At 41.9% G+C, this 13,474-nt stretch overlaps 1 protein-coding gene across 1 annotated transcript in view; it reads right to left on the bottom strand.

Annotated features, from left to right (window-relative positions):
- Window positions 1-13,474, bottom strand: part of LOC117877028 (golgin subfamily B member 1-like) — a 77,496-nt gene that overhangs the window by 47,032 nt on the left and 16,990 nt on the right. The window contains exons 10-14 of the mRNA XM_034769720.1: window positions 6,514-6,835; window positions 6,004-6,113; window positions 5,486-5,603; window positions 4,623-4,714; window positions 3,456-3,607 (exon numbers count right to left, since the gene is read on the bottom strand). Of these exons, the coding sequence (XP_034625611.1) occupies window positions 3,456-3,607; window positions 4,623-4,714; window positions 5,486-5,603; window positions 6,004-6,113; window positions 6,514-6,835 (794 nt within the window). The remainder of the gene's footprint in view (window positions 1-3,455; window positions 3,608-4,622; window positions 4,715-5,485; window positions 5,604-6,003; window positions 6,114-6,513; window positions 6,836-13,474) is intronic.

Here is a 13,474-nt window from a genome sequence, read left to right as displayed (position 1 = left end):
AGAATCTGAAGTGTCTTCCAAAATCTGAGGGGGGACAAGGTGTGAAGCATGCTTTCAGAAGTCTTAAAAGAGCAACACTCCGATGCAGAAACTACAGAACCCGAACCACCAAAAAAGAAAATCAACCTTCTGCTGGTGGCATCTGACTCAGATGATGAAAATGAACATGCATTGTTCCACACTGTTTTAAATCATTAGTGTGCAAAACCCGTCATCAGCATGGACGCATGTCCTCTGGAATGGTGGTTGAAGCATGAAGGGACATATGAATCTTTAGCGCATCTGGCACATAAATATTGTGCAATGCCAGCTACAACAGTGCCATGGGAACGCCTGTTTTCGCTTTCAGGTGACATTGTAAACAAGAAGCGGACAGCATTATCTCCTGAAAATGTAAACAAACTTGTTTGTCTGAGCGACTGACTGAACAAGAAGTAGGACTGAGTGGATTTGTAGGCTCTAAAGTTTTACATTGTTTTATTTTTGAATGCAAGGGTTTTTTTGTACATAATTCTACATTTGTAGGTTCAACTTTCATGATAAAGAGATTGCACTACAGTACTTGTAATGGGGGAATTGAAAAATACTATGTCTTGTTTTTTTACAGTGCAAAAATTTGTAATAAAAATAAATATAAAGTGAGCACTGTACATTTTGTATTCTATGTTGTAATTAAAATCAATATAATCATTATAGTTGAAAATGTAGAAAACATCCAAAAATATTTAAATGGTATTCGATTGTTTAACAGCATGATTAATCGCGATTACCTTTTTTAATCGCTTGACAGCCCTAATAATAATATCAAGTGAGCACTGTACACTTTGCATTCTGTGTTGTAACTGAAATCAATACATTTGAAAAAGTAGAAAAACATCCTAAAATAAGTAATACATTTCAGTTGGTATACTATTGTTTAACAGTGCTATTAAAACTGCGATTAATCACTATTAATTTTTTAAATTGCGATTAATTTTTTTAGTTAATCACGTAAGTTAACTGCAATTAATAGACATCCCTACTTATCACGTAATAAATGATGTCAATAGCAAAATTACTAATGACTTTCCCCATTACAAAGCACCAAAAATTGGAGGATCTTAGAGCTGTCAGGTAAGTTGTATAATTTTATTACAACATTTCTGGTTAATTTAACAAGTAATTTAACAAATGCTATTAATACAGTTTTCTAAAGTAAGATCATGTTACAACTTGGAAAATCTGATCTGCAATTACTTCTGATAGAAAAGCTGATATTTCAGCCCCATATTTGATCTTGCAAACATTTATACAAAATTTTCCTCACACAGACACACTGCCATTAACAGAACTATGAATAATATGAGTATAGTTACTTGCATAAGTGTTCAGCCTGCATCAGTGTCCTACTACTAAGTATCATAATGATCTCAAATCTGCAACTGGATCCAATAGCATGGAGCTCTATACACAAGGAGCTCCCCACTGTACCTAATACAGGGGTTCATGCTAGTACACCCTACTATAAAATAAGGGCCTAAAATGGCAGCCTCCAGTGAAAGCCCACCATAGTCCTATTCTCTGGAGTTACCAATGCAGCAACAAGGATCTCTGCAAATGGCTTTGAAAGATACTATTCAAATATATCGTCATTTTTAGTAAACATTTATTCCAAGATTGTCCTTTTTTTGGAAGGAATATTCAAGGTGTGGGGTGTTGTTGGGTTTTTTTGGTTTGGTTTGGTTTTTTTTGGGGGGGGGAGGGGGAGAGAAGCGGGGTTACATAAAACCAAAAGAAAAAGAAAAAAAAACCTAATCTAGTCCCATTAGAATTTTTTAATGTAATCTCTAAAAAAAATAGAGGTCAGAATTTGATTCTTAGCTATTTGTTTATGAAAATTAATCATTGCAAGTTGTGCAGTTTTCCTTTAAACTAGGTTACAAGGTAAATATGGAGTCAGCTATTAATACAAAGGAGAATGAAGAAAGAAGATTCTGTTAATATAAACAAAGAAAGAGGCATTGCAAGAGGAAAACAAGTTTAAAAACTAGCATTTGTTACATGTATTATTAAAAACCACATACCACCAACAGCAGCTGTTATAAGGTACTGTTGGCGATTTCCTCCAAAGAAAGGTCTACAGAGGAAAACAGCAACAGTACATTACAGGTTGTCACGGCTGGAACCTGCATGCACAAAACTGATGGGAAACTACGTTCTTATTGGCTGACCAAATCGCAGTGTAGGGTAGGAGTGGAGGGGGAAGGGACGTTGAGTGCTCATCAGGTGTAACGGCAGGAAAAAAGAAACAGAAAGGTCATGCATATCCCAAGGGGGGAAAACTGCAAAATTAAACAATGACTGGACACGAATGAAGTTTTACAACTGTTAATATTATTGCATAAGGACCTGTTTACAACACTCCTGAGATAAGTAGTACTTAAAATTAAGAAGGTTTATTCTCTTCTCAATGCCCAAGGAGTTACATGTATAAATCTTTCACAGAGAAGAGAATGGCCCTTGAAGATTTTGGGATTTACAGAATGAACTTTGAAATCCATCAGCTGAGTCTCAAAAACATTCAAGCTACAGATTAACAAAAGGCTATGCAAATTAATTAACTGGATTTATTTTATTTATAGATGGTGCACATTAACCTTTGTGCCTTCAATCCGCATTCCGATACCAAAGGGAAAAGAAGTTACGGTAAACTGCCATGGGGGGAGTAGGGGAACAAACCAAAATTAGTGTGAAATCTAACACTTAGACTTTTTCATAAGTTTGATTTTTCAAACAGAAAACATTTGTTTTTAATTTTACCATCATTGGTGACCATAAAATCTCAGATCACCTGGAATGGTGGTTTTGATATAATATTTAACATTTTAAACTAGCAATCTGTTGCCAGTTCTCTCTATTTGTCAGTATCAATGGCATGTCTGTTAGTACATCTCAAAATCTTTTTAAAATCCTGCTGGTTATTGACATTTACAGAGAAGCGCCAAATTTCATGTATATTTTGCCAAATCACAACTTTATATCCCATCACCAAATTTTAAACAATGCTACAACTCCCCATATCTTCTTCTCTAATTCGAGGCAAGCAGCCAAGCAGCTGCCATTTTCATCATTGATAACTCAATGCAGACATTAAGGTTCTGAAATAAATCCAACTAATGACCCCAAAGATAAGCAGCTCAGATTGCAAAAGCTAACAGAATAAAACATCCACCAATAAACATGATGCAAAGTGATGAATATATGAAACAGACAGAGTCAAGGAAACAATCCAACTTACAAACTGAATTACAGTAACCACTTTATTCTGCTAACATCACTAGCTGCCTAAATCTCACTTGACTACAGAAGTGAGACACGGAGGAAAGATATCAATTTTGTCTGAACTGCACAAACAGATTTGTAATACCTGCTATGCTGGCATAATGATCTAGTTTCATCTTAAATACTTAAATTCACCTTCTCTCTCTTCTTCAATCTGTGCCACTCTCAGGGCTATGGCAGATTTCTCCTCTCTGGCTTGGTCATGCACCTCCTCTGATTCTGGTACAATCTCCTGCCACTCCAAAAGCTGACTCTGAAACTCATCCACACTGCCTGATTCACTGGCCTACAAGAGAAGTTGGACATGAAAAGAACATTTACCAAAATAAACGTAACAGTTAGACTGTAAACTATTCAGGCACAGAACTTTCACCTCTGTGCTTCACTTACAGCTTTATATAAATAACAAATACAATTAAGACCAACAAATAAAGTAGATAATTTTCTTTAACATTAAAACCATGTTAACAGAAGACCTTGTAAGTTTATCTAAGCCAAAGCTGTTTGTGGTCAACTTTTTTTTTTTTTTACACTGAAAAGCTTTTTCAACAAAAATGGCTTACTGACCAGAACAAACACTGTATTTCCATTGAAAATCTTGTGGTCAAAATTGCTCACTTTTTGAAATTAAACATTTCCTTTTTTTAAAAAACAGGAAAAACACACACCCCTTTTTCCCCCCCAAATCACACAAAGTAAAAAAGTGAAGGTTTTTTGTTCCCCCACCAAAATAAAGTTTATGGGGAAAAAAATTAAAAATAGTTTCAAAATTTTGCCATTAAAAATTTTAGTACAAAAAATTAATTTCCTTTGAATTTTTTGCAAAATACGGTTATGTTTTTCAGCCTGCTCTGCTGGTTCTACAGATATCAGAATTAACAAACAAGATCCAACATTCTCAGGGGCTATTTAGCAGACATTTCTAAAGTACCCCCTCCCTCTCACTTGTGTCTCACTATACATTTGTGATAGAAGATTTATTAGTTAATTATATCAATTTGTTTTTTACATTAAATAGTACCATTCTGACATCTCTTGAGTTATCTGTAACTAGATGAACATTAAACTGTTGAAAATTACATGGATTTTCTACATATGCAGGAATTCAATAGCACTTTCAAAACAATTTAAAACCTAGAGGCTTCTTAAGCTGAATGAATCCCAACTGGTGTCTCAATTCTGTATGCTAGTAAATTTAATTTTAACTCAAATTCAAGTTTCCAATAATACTGTTGTGAAGGCTATAGTTAGCACTGTGAAGCTAATCAACAATTCACATGAATCAACTTTGAATAGAAAACCTGTGAAGCTGCCCTCTTTGTAACTTGTTCGAGATCAGCTTGCAATTTTCGCTGCTGCTCTTCGTAGACTTCCAGCTTGGCCAGCAGTTCTTCTGCAAAAACAAATGAATTGGCTTCATTATTTGATGCCAAAACAACATGGTAAATCAGTAAATATCTAAAGAAAGAGTGGAAGCCCCAACTGAGATCACAGAATCATTTGGCTTGGAAGGTATCAATGATGGGCTTTGCAGTCCATCTCCCTACAAAATTAACTCAGATTATTATTAATACCAGTCAATGTTTTAAATCTACATCAATGACAATCAAAACTACAAAGGGAAGTACTATTACCCCCATTTTATAGATGGGGAACTGAGGCACAGAGATATAAAGTGACTTGTCCAATGTCAAACTGTAGCAGACCTGGAATCTAAACTCAGATCTCCTGAATCCATGTGCAGTGCCTTGTCTACATCACAGAAAACCACAGCAGTTTGCTTCAATGATACTTTCTGCTCAGAGAGGCCAACTCCAAAAGTGCATGCGTGTCAAAGACTCAGGTATAATACACAGGCGGTACTGAGGGGGGAAGCTTACACAGTAACTATCTGAAATACATGTGGCTGTATCCCTTGCTGCTATTCTGAATTTAATGAAAAAAATTTAACTTTGTAATCTCTGTAGAATAAAGCAGAATAAATACACTGCCATTATGTAGTGTATTTCAATTTTAAAGCTGCCAAGTTGTCTTCCTTTGAAACCTTATCATAACAGAGACAAAAAAACCCTTTGTCTTTATTTTATTACAAGTTATCAGTTCAAAATCCAAGACGATAGAGTAAACCAAAAAAACCAGCACAATTGCTCTATTAATTATTTACCATTTTGAATTCTGAGTTCAGAAAACGCTTTCAGTTTTGACTGTAGTTCTTTCTTTTCAATTTCTAATTCTGAGATACAGTTCTTTAAGGCAGATATGTCATTATTCTTTGATGATAACTATAAAGAGAAACATTGTTAATTTCCTTCAAATGTACTGAAATGCCAAAATCAAGATAAAAAACAAAGCGAATACAATAGTTTCTTTAACCTTTTCTTTTTATAAGATTTTGAGGAACAAAATGTTTCTAAAATAGTCAAGTGCAATAGGTCACTGTAAACTGGCAGACCTCTTCCTTTGTGTTTAAGTTACAGACTATTACACTACTTATTAGAACATTCCCTTGTATTAACTTTTTGAATTCAGGTACATCAATCCTTTTCTATTCATATGTTAGGTATTTTCTAGAATCCCACTTAGTGGACCTTTTAGGCTGCATTTTAGTTTTTTAATCAAATCTACAATCACAACCCATTGTAAAACAGGCATATAATGTTAAATTAAAAATGTTACATGTACACTTTTCAGTTCATCCTCCAGCTGTTTGATTTTTGATTTGGACCAAGCCTTCATTTTAAGGAATTTAGCTTCAGATTTGCTGGCCTCTTCTGTTTTCAACTTCACTTGAGCTAGCAAACAAACACCACAATCATCATTTAGAATTCTAGTAAAAAGATCAATGTAATTACAACGCATATTTCAGGATTCAGCACCTTCTATTTACTCCGCTACACTTGCAAAAATGTCTATGCTATAGTCATAGCTAGAAGGGAAAAGAGATTGTTTAAGAAATGCTAGGCCAAATTTAGATGTCATGTAACGTAATGTAATGTATCTAGTTTATTTCTAGGGCCGTCTTCTACATAGCATCTAAGAATCTCCCAAGTAATTAAAAAGTACCCACAACTCCTCCTCTACTAAAGTCAGTGAAGCTGTATCCAGTTTATACTAGGTCTGAATTTGGCACACAGTATACAGTGGAGTGACAGGAAGCTTTTCAAACATAAAAGTTACTCTTCGATGTAATACCTTCTAGCTGTTCCATCTTTTGTTTAGTTACAGTATCTACATCTATAGACTGTTCTGAGTTACTCTCTCCATTATTTCTTAATTCTGCCACTTGTTTCTGAAGCTGCAGCAGGGCTTGGTCTTTCTCCTGCAGCTCAGTTTCATGCTTCTCTTGGATCTCATGCACTTCAGCATTATGTTTCTCCTGGACCTTCGTCATCTCAAGTTCATGTTTCTCCATCATGTCTCTTAGCTGGGCTCTCATTACATGTTTCTCAGCATCCAGTTTAGATTGGAGATTCTCTTTCTCTGATTGAAGACGTTTCAGGTTTTCATTAATTTCCTGTATTAAAAAAGAAAATTGTTTCAGATTTTCTAGATATACCCCTATGTGTTCCTCTGCACATGCAACACACTTTAAAAAGAGATCACTCAGGGCTGGTCAATTGGCAGCATAAGGCTCTGTCACATATATCTATGGTCTGAACTCCCTAGCAGTAGCTTGAAGATACAATGGAAGGTCTGCACTGCTCTAGTGCTAACTATATCCTGACTGGTTCTGTAGGAGGAAATATCCCCTTATAAAGAAGAAAGGGAATAAAAAGGGAAAAGGTCCTCTGGAAAAAACCCATATCATGCTCTGCTGAGTTCTGAAGACCAAAACTAAAAGAAGTTGACAGCCCCTGGCTACGGTCCCTTTTTAAAGCTCTTACTCAGGAAATTAGAGATGGAAAAAGTCTAAGGGTATGTCTACATTACGAGAGTAGTTCGATTTTACTTAAATCGAATTTGTGGAACGGATATTACAAAGTCGAACGTGTGTATCCACACTAAGGACAGTAATTCGACTTTGTGAGTCCACACTAACAGGGCAAGCGTCGACAATGGAAGCGGTGCACTGTGGGCAGCTATCCCACAGTTCCTGCAGTTCCCGTTGCCCACTGGAATTCTGGGTCGAGCCCCCAATGCCTGCTGGGGCAAAAAATGTGTTGAGGGTGGTTTTGGGTAACTGTCGTCATTCAACCGTCACTCCCGCCCTCCCTCCCTGAAAGCGCCGGCGGGCAATCACTTCACGCACTTTTCTGGTGAGTGATAGCGCGGACACCACAGCAGTGCGAGCATGGAGCCCGCTGCAACCATCGCTGCAGTTATGGCCGTTGTCAACACCTCGCACCTTATCATCCACCTTTTTCAGAGGCAGATGCTGAGAAATCGGGCGAGGAGGCTACGGCAGCGCGGTGAGGACATTAAGTCGGAGAGGGGCACAGACCTCTCACAAAGCACGGGACCCCGCGCCATGAACATCATGCTGGCAATGGGTCATGTTGATGCTGTGGAACGGCGATTCTGGGCCCAGGAAACAAGCACGGACTGGTGGGACCGCATAGTGCTGCAGATCTGGGATGAATCACAGTGGCTGCGAAACTTTAGGATGCGTAAGGGAACTTTCCTGGAACTTTGTGAGTTGCTGTCCCCTGCCCTGAAGCGCAAGGACACCCGGATGCGAGCAGCCCTGACTGTCCAGAAGCAAGTGGCCATAGCCCTCTGGAAGCTTGCAACGCCAGACAGCTACCGGTCAGTCGCAAACCACTTTGGTGTGGGCAAATCTACCATGGGGGTTGCTGTGATGCAAGCAGCCAACGCAATCGTTGAGCTACTGCTGTCAAAGGTAGTGACCCTGGGAAACGTGCAGGTCATCATAGATGGCTTCACCGCGATGGGATTCCCAAACTGCGGTGGGGCTATAGATGGAACTCACATCCCTATCCTGGGACCGGACCACCAGGCCAGCCAGTACATTAACAGAAAGGGCTACTTTTCAATGGTGCTGCAAGCACTGGTGGACCACAGGGGACGTTTTACAAACATCAACGTCGGATGGCCGGGCAAGGTTCATGATGCTCGTGTTTTCAGGAACTCTGGTCTGTTTAGACGGCTGCAGGAAGGTATTTACTTCCCGGTCCACAAAATAACTGTTGGGGATGTGGAGATGCCTATAGTGATCCTCGGGGACCCAGCCTACCTGCTAATGCCCTGGCTCATGAAGCCCTATACAGGTGCCCTGGACACTGAAAAAGAACTCTTCAACTACCGTCTGAGCCAGTGCAGAATGGTGGTGGAGTGTGCTTTTGGACGTCTCAAGGGGAGATGGAGAAGCTTACTGACTCGCTCTGATCTCAGCGAAACCAATATCCCCATTGTTATTGCAGCTTGCTGTGTGCTCCACAATCTGTGTGAGAGCAAGGGGCAGACCTTTATGGCGGGGTGGGAGGTTGAGGCAAATTGCCTGGCTGCTGATTACGCCCAGCCAGACAGCCGTGCGATTAGAAGAGCCCAGCGGGACTCGCTGTGCATCCGGGAAGCTTTGAAAGCTAGGTTCCTCAGTGAGCAGGGTAACCTGTGACTATTAAGTTTGTTTAAAAAGAACCTGAACCTGCCCCCGTTTCTTTACCCACTTAATGTTGACTATCCTCTGCAGTTACTTATCCCGTTCATCCCCTTCCAACACACGTTTAAAAATAAAATAAATGGAACTTTGTTAATTAACACTGTTTTCTTTATTACGGATTTCACGGTAAAGTGTTGAAACTGGGACGCAGACTGTGGTGGGGAGCGGGCGTAGTGATGGAAAGAACGCTTCTAAACTCGAGGAATGACAGGCTCCTGCTCTAGAGCGGTCCACAGTGGTGGACTGGTTGTTTCAACGGAGCCTGCCACCCCTCCTTTTCGGGACTCTGTGTGTGGGGGTTATGTAACTTTGTGGCGGGGGAGGACGGTTACAGATCCCCTGCTGCGTGGCTCTGTGATCCAGGCTAAGGACCACTGCATAAGATCTCTAACCGCCCTCCCCTGCCACAAAGTCACATAGCCCCACACACACACAGAACATGAAAACCACCTCCCAGACTGACCAGGGTGCCTAGTGACTGCAATGTGTGTGTGACCTTCTGCTGAACCTGCCCCCTGGTAAAGGTGACTGTCCTCTCCAATTACCAACCCCTTCCCCCCCTTCAAACACACTCTCCTCTAAAAGAACATGACGGAAACAGTAATTAACAGAAACGTATTTTTTATTAGCAACTACACAATTAGGGGATGAAACTGGGACGGGGGCTTGGGTGAGGCGGGAAGGAAAGGACTTATCAAATTTTGGGGAATGAAAGCCTTCTGGTACTTGAGCAGTCTGCAGGGGTGGAGTGACAGTTTTCACGGCCCCTACCGTCCCTCCTTCTTGGAACTTTGGGTAAGGGGGTATGGGACTTTGTGGCAGGGGAGGGCGGTTAGAGATAGACTACAGCGGGGCTCTGTCCTCCTGCCTCCAGTCCTGCAGAACATCCACAAGGCGCCGGAGCGTGTCCGTTTGCTCCCTCATTAGTGCAAGCAGCGTTTGAGTCGCCTGCTGGTCTTCCTGCCGCCACCACTCCTCCCGTTCGCTGTGTGATCGCTGGTATTGCGACATGTTCTCCCTCCACTGGGTCTGCTAGGCCGCCTCGGCTCGGGAGCAGCCCATAAGTTCTGAGAGCATGTTGTCCCATGTCCTTTTCTTTCTCCGCCTAATCTGCGCCAGCCTCTGGGAGGGGGATGCCGGGGTAGGTCGGGAGACATTCGCAGCTGTGAGATGGGAAAAAGGGAGTGAATTCCTCACAAAGATACATTTTTGTGAACAATGAACATAGTCTTTCTCTGTGAAGAAGACCATGCACAGCACCTATCACATGCGCACTCGGGACAAGGTTGAATTTTTGGCCTTCGCATTCAGTGCCTGGGGTCTTGCAGTGGAGATCAGACAAGCGGGACAGGACAGCAGAATTCGGGTAGCAGGCTGACATGGTAAGCTGTAGACTTTTGGCTGCTTAAAACTTAATTTATAGCAGTGCCCTCCTTTCACGTTCAAAGCAATGCTCCTAGCGTTGGCCAGTTCCTGCTGCCGGCAATCCGGCAAGCATGAACTCTGCCCCTGTCCCACCCCCTCGCGGCTGTCCCCGGGAAAGATCCCTGTATGCTGCCCCTCTCCCGCCTCCACGGCGTGGCTGTAAACCGCCGGTTACAGTTATGTAAAGGAACAGGCAAGCAGTCCCAATACTAACATTCCCCTAATTCAAAGCAGGTCACCATGTGCGACATCACTCTGATGAGGATTTCTGACACAGAGAAAGACCACATGCTGCGAGAAAGCCAGCAAAAACCAGGGCCGTATGCCATCATGCTCTGCGAGGCAATGATCCCAGAGTACTTGATGATAGCCTGGCGCAGAAAAGTTTCCTACCACGGAGGACGCAATAAGGCCGCTCTCCCCAGGAACCTCATGCAAAGGCTTTCCAATTACCTCCAGGACAGCTTCGTGGAGATGTCCCATGAGGATTTCACCTCTATCCCCGGACATATAGACCTTATTTTCCAGTTGCTGCACTGGCAAGGACTAAAAAGTAGAGCGCCTAGGGCAAACTAATCATGATAAACCGGACATTGTTAGATTCTTTTGCAGTAGTTGCACTGTCAAGGACTAAAACGTTAAGCGCCTAGGGCAAACTAATCATGAAAAACCTATTGTTAATATTCCTGTTCTGTTCAAAATAAATGTTTACATGTTTAAAACACTTACCGACTGATCCTTCCCCTGATTCAGGGTCCGGGTTAACGCCTGGGGAGGGTTGGTAGGGATCTCCGTGAGGGTGATGAAGAGATCCTGGCTGTCGGGGAAATCAGCATTGTAAGCGCTGTCGACTGCCTCGTCCTCCTCATCTCCTTCCTCATCTTCCCCATCCGCTAACATCTCCAAGGAAGCGGCCATCGACAATATCCCATCCTCAGAGTCCACGGTCAGTGGTGGGGTAGTGGTGCCGGCCGCACCTAGAATGGAATGCAGTGCCTCGTAGAAACGGCATGTCTGGGGCTGGGATCCGGAGCATCCGTTTGACTCTTTGGTCTTCTGGTACTCGTCTCAGCTCCTTGATTTTCACACGGCACTGCGTTGCATCCCGGCTGTATCCTCTCTCCGTCTTTGGAGATCTTCTCGTAGATCTTCACATTCTGTTTTTTCGATCGCAGCTCCGAAAGCACAAACTCATCGCACCACACAGCGATCAGATCCAAGACTCCCCGATCAGTCCATGCTGGGGCCCTCTTTCTATTCAGCGATTGCATGGTCACCTCTGCTGGAGAGCTCTGCATCGTTGCCAGTGCTGCTGAGCTCGCCACGATGTCCAAACAGGAAATGAGATTCAAACTGGCCAGACAGGAAAAGGAATTCAAATTTTCCCGGGGCTTTTCCTGTGTAGCTGGTCAGAGCATCCGAGCTCGGACTGCTGTCCAGAGCATCAACAGAGTGGTGCACTGTGGGATAGCTCCCGGAGCTATTAGCGTCCAATTCCATCCACACCTACCCTAATTCGACATAGCCATGTCGAATTTAGCGCTACTCCCCTCGTCGGGGAGGAGTTCAGAAATCGAATTAAAGAGACCTCTATGTCGAACTAAATAGCTTCGTTGTGTGGACGGGTGCAGGGTTAATTCGATTTAACGCTGCTAAATTCGACATAACCTCCTAGTGTAGACCAGGCCTAAGTCATTTATAACCCATCCTTCTGGTCTTTCCCCTACATTATCTACTGTTTTGTCTAGTCCAGGGGTTATCAAACTTCATTACACCATGACACCCTTCTGACAACAAAAATTACTACACGACCCCAGGAGGGGGGACCGAAGCCTGAGCCCACCCAAGCCCCGGGGGGGGGGGGGAGGAGAAGAGAGGAGGAGAGGAACTGAAGCTGAGCAACGCTGCCCCGGCCGGGTTGGAAAGGGGGTGGCTTGTAACCTGGGCTTCAGGCAAGTATAATGCCAGCCCTGGCAACCCCATTAAAACGGAGTTGCGACCCACTTTGGGGTCCCAACCCATAGTTTGAGAACCGGTGATCTAGTCCTTTCTATTTTTTGTAATTTTGTTTTTAGTGATTTCACATTAGCTGCTTGAGGCTAATAAAGAGGCAGAACAAGACTGCAGAATATATTTATAAATGAATAGCCAGCACAAATCAGACACCTATATGAAAAAACAAGTACTTTCATAATGAGCCCTAGACTATGCACTGTCTGGTAAACCTTGATCTAGAAAGTTTGGGATATGAAACTAACAGCACATTGTGTATATCTGAGAATTAGGAAAGCAAATAGGATAGCATGACTGGAGAGCAAGATGGAAAAGTTCACTTGATTAAGATGAAATAATCACTGGGGAAACCTTCACATGTGCCCAACTCTTGGCCTCGGCCTCTCCATCTCCTCCTCCCCCCACCCCAGGGATTATTCCATCTTAAACAGCTGAACTTTTCCATCAGAGATATAGTAGACAACTCAGACAGTGTGTATAAAAAAATCACAAGGGAGATCCTGATATGCATACCCAATGACAATTTTGATTACCAGAGTAGAAACGGCTAAAAAAAAAAAAATATCTTTCTTGGAAAATAATAGTCCAGCAAGTGTTCTCGGTGCATACAGATTCAATGAAGGATGTGTATCTGTGTTCAGGACTCTGGAAAGTCCTTAGAAGATGCTGTTCCAATAATTACACAGCTGGTAACAAAAGTATAAAGCATGCGAAAGATTGACAGCTTGCTGCCTGTATCAACAGCATTCACTATAGCCTGTTAAAGAACACTAAGTAAATGTTCTGCAGTCCAGCAAGATATATTAAGTATTTTAATCTGGAACATTTTCAGACATAAGTAGGTAAGTGGTGTTTTCCTAGCTCTCTTCTTGTGTATGCAAATATTTTCCCCAGGTTTCTTTAAAGGCCATGAGATTACAGTGGTATTCAACAAGCCTTACGGTGGATTTGTAAACAGAACTGCTACACACTGACTCAAAAATTATTATCAAGTATAAGCCCTTTTAAAAAAAATTATCTTAAAACTAAAAGAAAAAGAAAAGAAAAGAAATATTCCATAAGGTGAGAACTTCAAAATGGAAACAATGACAAAGG

The sequence above is a fragment of the Trachemys scripta genome, chromosome 4 (genome assembly GCF_013100865.1).
Source record: "Trachemys scripta elegans isolate TJP31775 chromosome 4, CAS_Tse_1.0, whole genome shotgun sequence".
Taxonomy (NCBI): Eukaryota; Metazoa; Chordata; order Testudines; family Emydidae; genus Trachemys; species Trachemys scripta.
Note: the sequence above shows the minus strand (reverse complement) of the source record. Positions and strands in the feature narration are given on the sequence as shown.